The sequence below is a fragment of the Engraulis encrasicolus genome, chromosome 3 (genome assembly GCF_034702125.1).
Source record: "Engraulis encrasicolus isolate BLACKSEA-1 chromosome 3, IST_EnEncr_1.0, whole genome shotgun sequence".
In the NCBI taxonomy this organism is placed as follows: domain Eukaryota; kingdom Metazoa; phylum Chordata; class Actinopteri; order Clupeiformes; family Engraulidae; genus Engraulis; species Engraulis encrasicolus.
The window spans coordinates 54,287,814-54,297,297 of NC_085859.1; the positions used below are offsets into that span (position 1 = coordinate 54,287,814).

The 9,484-nt window shown below is 39.7% G+C and overlaps 3 protein-coding genes across 4 annotated transcripts; 2 read left to right on the forward strand and 1 right to left on the reverse strand.

Moving 5' to 3' along the window:
- Positions 1 to 361: 361 nt before the first annotated feature.
- On the reverse strand, positions 362 to 3,302 carry LOC134445529 (early boundary activity protein 2-like). Of its 2 annotated transcripts, none has more exons than XM_063194589.1 (8): positions 3,227 to 3,302; positions 2,642 to 2,793; positions 2,410 to 2,558; positions 1,981 to 2,088; positions 1,698 to 1,836; positions 1,281 to 1,441; positions 802 to 1,012; positions 362 to 510 (listed from the first exon to the last, which is right to left on the reverse strand). In XM_063194589.1, exons 2-8 carry the CDS (start codon positions 2,787 to 2,789, stop codon positions 407 to 409), a joined length of 1,020 nt encoding a protein of 339 aa, XP_063050659.1. In that variant the 5' UTR covers positions 2,790 to 2,793; positions 3,227 to 3,302; the 3' UTR covers positions 362 to 406. The 2 variants fall into 2 exon arrangements, with proteins under 2 accessions (XP_063050659.1, XP_063050658.1); XM_063194588.1 differs by having other exon boundaries at positions 1,698 to 1,854.
- LOC134445144 (uncharacterized) lies at positions 3,258 to 4,857 on the forward strand. The gene is made up of 3 exons (XM_063194228.1): positions 3,258 to 3,349; positions 3,514 to 3,576; positions 3,711 to 4,857. The coding sequence occupies exons 2-3, from the start codon at positions 3,521 to 3,523 to the stop codon at positions 4,855 to 4,857; spliced, it is 1,203 nt and encodes a 400-aa protein (XP_063050298.1). The 5' UTR covers positions 3,258 to 3,349; positions 3,514 to 3,520.
- A 1,698-nt stretch (positions 4,858 to 6,555) lies between these two features.
- On the forward strand, positions 6,556 to 7,958 carry LOC134445145 (uncharacterized). Its single transcript, XM_063194229.1, has 4 exons — positions 6,556 to 6,656; positions 7,434 to 7,586; positions 7,679 to 7,775; positions 7,884 to 7,958. The coding sequence occupies exons 1-4, from the start codon at positions 6,586 to 6,588 to the stop codon at positions 7,956 to 7,958; spliced, it is 396 nt and encodes a 131-aa protein (XP_063050299.1). The 5' UTR covers positions 6,556 to 6,585.
- The last annotated feature ends 1,526 nt before the right edge of the window (positions 7,959 to 9,484 follow it).

Sequence of the window (9,484 nt, forward strand, 5' to 3'; positions counted from 1 at the left end):
TATCAAAAAATCCCATGGGATTCTGATAGGAATTATCCTATCAGAATCCTATTGGATTTCTATCATATTTTGGAACAAATAATCCTATAAGAATCCTTTAGGATTTTAATGTTCCTATAGGATTATTTGTTCCAAAATATGATAGAAATCCAATAGGATTCTGATGGGATAATTCCTATAGGATTTCTATTCCTATAGGATTTATTCTTATAGGATTTCTATTCCTATAGGATTTATTCTTACAGGATTTCTATTCCTATAGGATTTATTACTATATGATTTTTAAAACATAGCTCACAAAGGCAAAATAAATGGTACATTCATTTTTATTTGATTATTAAATCAGTGTGTGTGTGTGTGTGTGTGTGTGTGTGTGTGTGTGTGTGTGTGTGTGTGTGTGTGTGTGTTATGTGGAACGGCGTCTGGCCATTTTTGCCTCGTCTGAACACTTCTGGGCCATTGCTTGCTTCACTGCTTGGACCTCTGCTCCAAATTTGGTTGTGATGTAGTCTGAGAGAGAAAAAAAACATACAGAGCAGACAAACACATGAAAAATTAAGACAAGTCATAATGCATACACCTACAAAACAGACTAAAACACCTTTTGTAGGGTGTTATGTCTACAGTTTTGAGAAGCCTTCAAGAAAGTAATTGAATTCATTGTTGAATAAGGCTGTAAGGTATCATTATGTGAAAGTAGTAAAGTGATATGAGTACTTGGTTTATGCACTGCATCACAACTCCTTGTCTGAGAACTTTGCTGTTTGTGTAAACAAGGTATTGTAGGTAAAAGATACTCACTAATAATGTCTGCCGTTACTGCTGAATTTAGTTGTGGCTTTGGGTCCCGTCCCGGAAAAGCATTGGACGATTTGCCCGTGTAGGAATGCGTGGCAAGGACCTGTCTCCCGAAAGCTGCCAGCATCAGATCTTTTGTTGCCTTCCGTGGGTCATTCCACTTAATGTGGGCATACTGGCTGGCTGTTATTTGTGTGGCTGGGCCTATCTGCACCTAAAAAAACAGACCAAAGTACAGGAAGAGAATACTGTAGTTACACACATTTTAATGAACACCAATCCAGGCTTGAGCAGATCGGTCTCATTACCCAAGATTCACTCATTTTTTTTTTTTTTTATCCCATGGACTCTAATGTTAACCAGACTATTTCTGTGCTTCGATGATAAATACTTAACAGTTATTTACACAAAGACCTATGCTACATTTAAAGATGTATGTCTTTAATGATTAATGATTTTAAGTCTTAAGATTTTAAGATTACCAGGGATGGTGATGTGGTGGCATTGGTGCTGGTAGGGTTTGTTGTTGTTGTTGTTGTTGGTGGTGGTGGTGGTGGTGGTGTTGGTGGTGGTGGTGGTGGTGGAATGGGTGATGGGGCTGACCCTCTTGATGGTGGTGAGGATGCTTGCAGCTGGATGTTCTCTGTGTAACACAAAACAAAACCAACTCCTGGATTGTTACCATGTCTAATGCTCAAAAGGTAAATTACTGCACGCACACACAACCACCGGCCTAGTATCACCTTCAGCATCACGCAAATACACTCACACATTCAAACACATATGTTATTGCATCCAACAGATCCCTAGTCTATTCGCCATGGTACGTACCTTATCCCACAATTATTGTCAAGAAACTATTCAGCTCTGTGTTAATATTCAGAGTGCAGAATACACACCTCTCACAATGCGTTCCAAGTTGTCAATTTTTGCCATCATCTGCACCAATAACTCCCTCTGCTCGTTTAGCTGGTCCTTCAGCTGAAGGATATTATCGGAACTCTGGGGAGGCGCTGGACTCTGGGGAGATGCTGGACTCTGGGGAGATGCTGGACTCTGGGGAGGGAGAGAGACAGGAGAGAGAGAGGGGGGGGGGGGGGGCATCAGGCATCAGGTTGCATTCTGTAGCCTACAAACTGGCCTAGCCTACCAAAAAAGTAATAATAATATGAGTTAACTTGCCATATCTCCGGAGAGTTCTTGGCCTTGACTGTATTCGTGCAGAAATTGCAGAGACCGTGCCTTTGAGAGATTTTTTTTTTTCTTTTTTGGGGGGGGGATGCTTTCCACCTATAACAAGTTTACAGTTGGTTATTATTGGACATTTTACTTTATTGCATTACATTAGTAGCCTATGGGTGCATCCCAATATGTGACCTTGCCTCCTCCACTTGTGCTTGTCACACAGTGATAAAGAAAAAATAAGTAAAGGATTTTATAAAAGCAAATTAGGTAGGCCTACATAAAGATGTTAGGTAGGCCTATATAAGAGATTATAATAGCAGTGGTGTAAGGAAACCTCAGATAATTTAAAGTTCTTAGTTCTAAACAACCTCCACTTTGATAATCTCATCGATAGTAGTGTTCGTTTTTCTCCATTGCTTTACTCACCTCGTCATCCTCACTGCTGGCTGGTGAATACTGAGCCGGGGGGCGTTTGTCTCGGCATCCTCTGCCACGGTCAGACTCCGGAACGGCGTTTCCAGCGTTTCTGCGCCTCTCCATCTCCACCAACACCTTCATTAATTTAACTCGACTCCCTAATAAAGAACACGGGTGTCAGTCATCAAAATAAGTACAATTCAGTCCATTTTCATAAACAACAAACAAAACAAGCACGCACCTTTCTGGAGGACCTTTGCCGGGCTTGATTCTTCTTGATACTGCACGTCGCAGACGTAGCCCACCTCGCAGATTCCGTTTAAAATTTTATTAAGCGGCACCACATCCCACGATGGGGGGTCCTCCACCCATTCAATCAGCACGTACATTATTCTATAACATAGGGGGGAATACAGAATACAGAAACATTCTCAATCTATGCCCGTGCGCTTACTTCGCAACGGCTAAACATTGCACTATTCGTAGACACAGCACTGATGGCTCAATGATTACAAGAAGAAATCATCTAGAAACTAGAAATCAACCATCAACACATCTAACATTACGGTAGACTACGCCGCTCCTACTATCTCATTGTCAACAGTGAGTGAAGTCGTAATTTCTTTTAACAGATTGGCTACTAAGTACTAAGCCTACAATAATGTGTTTACTTTTCTGTTAGCTAGCCTAGACCAGCTAGCATTAACGTCATTGACGTAATGTCACATTAAAAAAACTAAATAGCCTGTTATAATAGCATTTCAAGTTTGTCTGACCAAATCTCATAACTAAATCACATAAATTACAGAAATATACCGTAACTCACATAGATGTCGTCCTCCTTTTTTGTCAATCAGACCGCTTCTGCTGCCCCCTGGACGTAGGCCTACCAACTGCTGCTTTTTGAAGTAGCCCACTGCGTTCTAGAGACTACTCACATCTCACGCGGGTGAGCTCATTAGTGTGGGGCCTGGCGCAGTAGGCCTAATGTGGCCTACTGAAGGGAAGGGAAAGCTGTAGCCTATTTTGATGAATCATGTTTATTAATTACTGTATTTAGTATTAGTATTTAATATGACATAATTTATAGGCCTATGTATTTTTCTTTTATAGCTTTTGAATGGAATCAGGAACCAGTAGGCCTAGATCTACAAAGGAAAAGGGAAAATATAAAAGGTATTTATGGAAGGCAATGATATTTTGCCTTCAATAGGCCTATATATGGGCTATATATTTATTAATGCATAATATGGTTATATTTAAATTTTAAATTTCAGTGAATGTATGGCATCTGCCATTCATGTTTTTAGGTTTTTAGACCCTGATGTCCTTGATGAGGTGCCCAGGACATCAAAATGGAGAACTAGCCAGGATGAGCAAAGACAGTTCCACAGTTCTGCTGAGGCCAGTGAGGACGATGACATGGTGGAGGAGGACAATGACATACTTTCTGACATTCCTTTTGAATGTCGCACACAAAATGCCCAATTGCCCAATGCCCAGTTGCCCCAATGCCCAAATGATAGGCCTAGGTCTATGCCTTTACATCCTGGGTCAGATGTGACATTGGCCCAATTCATTGTCCTTGTCCTAGCCTTTTCCCTAAGGCATAGTTTATCTAGCACAGCGATTGAAGATCTACTGAAATTATTAAGCATCATTTTACCAGCAAATAGCATGCTACCACACTCTCTACACATATTCAAAAAACTCCTGAAACATTCCTCAGACACAATCAAATTGTATTTTTTTTGCCAAGGCTGTGGAGCACATTTACCTAAAGAGCACAATAACTGCACTAGCTGTGGTGAGGAATCAAATACTGACAACATCAAAGACGGTAATTTCTTTATTAGCCTTTCATTAGCCAATCAAATTCGTGACATCATACAAAAAGAGGGAATCAGTGACAATACAAATAAGCACCCTTTACTTCAAAAAACTGATTACAAACCAGGAGATGTGTCCTTACTGTGGAACTGTGATGGTGTTCCACTTTTTAATTCTTCAGCTAATTCTCTCTGGCCCATTCAGTGTGTTATCAATGAACTGCCTGATGAGGTACGCTTCAAAAATGTGATGCTGGCTGGGGTCTGGTTTGGACAGGGCAAACCTGATATGGCCACATTTTTACACCAATTTGTTAGAGACATTAAAGACATAAATACACAGGGTATTGAGTGGGTCCATCCAAACTCTGGCATTTCTCACATTTCCAGGGTTTTCCCTATTACTTGCACATGTGATGCAGTAGCAAAATGCGTACTTCAGGGTGTTCATCAGTTCAATGGGTCATATGGATGTGGGTACTGTTTAAATGAAGGGATGGTTGTGGCCAAAGGGAGGGGTTATACCAGGGTTTATCCTGATGTTGAGGCAGAAAACAGAAGCCATAAGCATATCATTGAATGTGGGGCAAAGGCGGTCAATGAAGGTGTGAACCATGTTCTTGGGTGAAGTCTGTGTCACCATTGATTTTATTACATGGTTTTGACATGGTCAAGAGCTTCACCATTGACTACATGCACTGTGTACTACTAGGGGTCACAAAACAGTTCTTAGACATCTGGCTCAACAGCAAACACCATAGTGAACCGTGGTATATCGGAACGTCTCAAAACAAAATTGATGCAAAACTATTACCCATTACCCCACCCTCTGATGTTCCCAGAGTGCCACGCACTGTGCATGTTGCACATAAATGGAAAGCAGCAGAATGCAGAAGCTGGTTACTTTTTTACAGTCTGCCAGTTCTAAATATGATTTTGCCAAACAAATACCTGAAACACTGGTCATTATTAGTTAACGCAATTTTTCTCCTGCTAAAAGACAAAGTAATGAACGTAGATTTGGCCAATGCATCAACTTGCATAAAAAAATTTGTAAATCAGATCCCCCAAATGTATGGAATGTGCCACATGTCCTACAATGTCCACCAATTACAACATCTCACAGATTCTGTACAATTACATGGCCCACTGTGGTCATCTTCAGCGTTTGTCTTCGAAGGCCAAAATCAAAAACTAACTAGTTTGTGCCATGGCACACAGTACATACCGCAACAAATAGCTTTCCGTTTTTCAATTTTGCCATCTTTACCTTATCTATTGGATGACTCCAAAAATGAAAGTCAAATATCAATTAGAATTGAGAAAACAGTTACAAACTGGATATGAAGATACCCGTTAAGAGTAAAAGCATTAGAGCTGACAAATGTTGTATTAATTGGATGCCCAAAGCAAAAAGAACTCAACAATGTAGAGCTGTCCTTGCTTTCGCATATCTGGGGGGCTCAAGGCACAACAACACTTGGTCAATATTACAATCGTGCAGTGTTAAATGGAAAAGTTGTCACAACAGAGGGGTATGGGTCTACACACAAACACAACAGTTATACTGTGGAGCTAAAAAATGGAACGATAGGAAAGATCACAGCCATCATAAGTGTAGACGGAAATGAGCCTGTATTTTTTGTAAATCTTTTTAAATCTGTTAATGCAATGTTTGCATCAGAGACAGTGGGACACTTGAAATTGATGACTGCAACACCCACTACAGTTGCAGTGAGATACAGTGAAATAAAAAGAAAGGTTGTTTTTATGGATATTGATAAATGTATATATGCGTCACTACAACCGAACATGATTGAAATAGATTAAATGTTAATTTCAATAAATTCCTCTATTTCTAAAATGGTGCAATTTGTTTATTTTTGGTGCTGTTACTTGGATGTTCACGCCACAAAGAACTAGGCTATATGAATAGGATTTCCAGAATCCTGTAGAATATTATTAGGGGAAAAAAGAAAGTCCTGTTGGAATGTATATAAATCCTATAGGATTTCCATAGTCCCATAGGGAAAAAGAAAATCCTATTGGAATGTATATAAATCCCATAGGATTTCCATAGTCCTATAGGAAAAAAATAAAAATCCTATTGGAATGTATGTAAATCCAATTGGATTTCCATAGTCCTATAGGAAAAAAGGAAAATCCTATTGGAATGTATATAAATCCTATAGGATTTTTACAGTCCTATAGGAAAAAACGAAAATCCTATTGGAATGTATATAAATCCTATAGGATTTTCATAATCCTATAGGAAAAACGGGAAATCCTATAGGATTTTTTGATAAGGGTTCACAAGTCAACAGTAAAGAAATTCGTGTATCAGTTCTGTGTCGGTATGGTCGAGGGTCCAATAAAAGAGCTCATCCGAAGACCAACAGACGAAGAGGCATCAGAGATCGCCAGAAGGTAATCTACACCCGTTCCTTTCAGACCCATACACACATCCACACACACCAACCTAGCTGCTAGTCCACAAACAAGTCAAGTAGCCATGCCAAGCCATCCAGGATCACTAAAACATGCCAAATTGCAGAACACCAACCTAGCTAGCCCAACAACAAGTCAAGTATGCCAATAAGCCACCCAGGATCAAACATGACAAATAACAGAACACCTCAATCATATTCATTACTATGGTGTTAAAAACCACGCTGCAAAGAAAGTAGTGACATGCCATATGATACTGAGAGCAGTCGCATACAGCGGAATAACGTATAGACTTAGTAGGCTACATACACTTTGTTGATGTTCACTGCAGAGTTGTGCTGTCGATGCATTCGGGAGAAAGTTTTCTCCTTTAGCCTTTAGGATTATTTACTGGAAAAGAAATACGGAAGCTTTCTTTACTGCCGCAACAGTTGGGATCGCAGTTGACACCACAGGAAATACCAGAAGTAGACTACGGCAAGTCAAGTCGATCAAAATTGGACGATTGATAAATGACAATTGTGTGTGCTGTTGCGCCCTCTTGTGGCATTTCAAATCAAATCGTTGACCTCTGAGCTGTGGACATTATTTCATGGCCTACATCTGACTGGACATACACACACACTACATGTCTACTGCACACTTGTTTTGCATAGGTCATTCATTTCATTACATGACATTATTATAATATACTGTACCTAATGAATTTGCATAATGCTGTACATTTTGTTGTTGATTTCTAATCTCCCCCTTCAGATTTGAGGCTGCATACCACATACCTCAGATCATGGGACTAATTGACGGCACACACATCCCCATCCTTCCTCCCTCAGATGGGTATAGGGATTTCGTCAACAGAAAAGGTTGGCCCTCATATGTCCTGCAAGCCGTCGTTGATGACCGATGTCGGTAAGAAAATATGTGGTAATCGGTTTTATTTTTTATGTGTAATTACATGTGCCATTACATTCAACAATTTAAATTGACATACATGTTCTCAGATTCTGGAGCATCAGCTGCAAAATGCCCGGAAGTGCACATGACTCAAATGTGCTCAGCCAATCGGATCTCTTCAAAAGAATGCATCTGCTACCTCAAGTAAGACTATGCATAAAAATAGATAACACTGTACATGTAAACAACTAAGGCACTGACCTGGGTTTGTCTGTGCTGAATTATAATTTGATTTATATTCCCCTGTTACAGTGTGTGAAGACAATTGAGGGCCAAGAAGTCCCTCTGCTAATCATTGGAGACCCTGCCTATCCTGATAATAATTAGCCATTAGGTTATTCTTATCTCAGAATGTGTTACAGGTTCAGGGTTTTCTTCTACTATCAGGCTTGAATAATGGTCATACACAGGACTATTAAATGTTTGAATAATGTGTCAAAATAGGCCTACGTTACGTCACTATGCAGTATCTTGTTGTCGTCGTTAGAGCAGGGAAAAAAAGTTCAGGCTCAGGATTTGTTTTCACTATCACCCCTGTTAATATCAATGTTTTGAAGGCATTCATGTCACTTTCAATGTTGCCACCAGTTGTAGGGTAGTACAAAGGTGTAGGAAGTCTGGAACATTGTCTCTCCTTGTCTCTATATCCCCCCCTCCTCTCTCTGTCTGTGTCTGTGTGTCTGTGTTTGTTTTCATGTTGAAGTTGAGCTATAAAACCTATGCTTACTTAGATGATAATGCTGTGTTGATGTTCATGTACTTACAGCATGATGATTGGCCTGCACCCCTGACTTTCGCTGTCCATCTGCTGTCCATGTGAGGCATGTGTGAACATCCAGGAGCAAACAACAATCCAACTGTCCTCTTCAGTGTCCTGCTGCTAAATGAGTGTCTGTATGCTCAGGTGAGGTTTTAGAACCATGTCCAAAGACACATAATACAGTCCTTATGACATCACAGACAAGTGACCACATTGGAATTGAGTGGCAGACTAACATGCATCTGTTCAAGAGACTATCACCCTAAGGTGAATCTGGCTTGAAAAAAGTGTGTGTGTGTCTGTGTGTCTGTGTGTCTGTGTGATTGAGAGACTTTCTGCAGGTGCAAGTGTGTAAGGCAAGGCAAGGTAAGGCAAGTTTATTTATATGGCGCATTTCATTCACAGGTGCAACTCAATGTGCTTCACAAAGTTAACAAATGTAAAAGAAAGGAAACAGGGAAGAAAGAAGGAAATAAATTAGAGTCAAAAACATTTAAAACATTAAGATAAAACATAAGGTAAAAATAATAATAAAATAGAAAAATAAAATAAACATTAAAAAAAATAATAATAATAAAATAAGAATATGTAATTTAAGCTAGGGGAAAGCATCTGAGAACAGCTTTGTCTTGAGTCTAGATTTAAAGCTATCAATAGTGGGTGCATTTTGTACGTCATCTGGAAGCTGGTTCCAAAACTTTGAAGCATAGAAGCTAAAGGCTGCCTGTCCACACTTTGTTTTGACTTTTGGAATCACCAGCAAATTCTTCTCCGTTGACCTTAGTGACCTGGTTGGTGCATACAGCTGAAACATATCCAGTAGATATGCGGGTCCCATTCCATTTAATGATTTAAACACAAGTAGCATTGCCAATTCTGTAGCTTACTGGGAGCCAATGCAGCGATCTTAAAATTAGAGTAATGTGGTCGAACTTCCTTGTTTTTGTAAGAACCCTTGCTGTTGCATTTTGTACAAGTTGAAGCTGTTTAATGGTCTTTTTGGGGAGGCCAGTAAAAAGACTGTTACAGTAATCAACCTTACTGGAAATGAAGGCATGTATTAGCTTCTCCAGATCATGTTTAGACATAAACT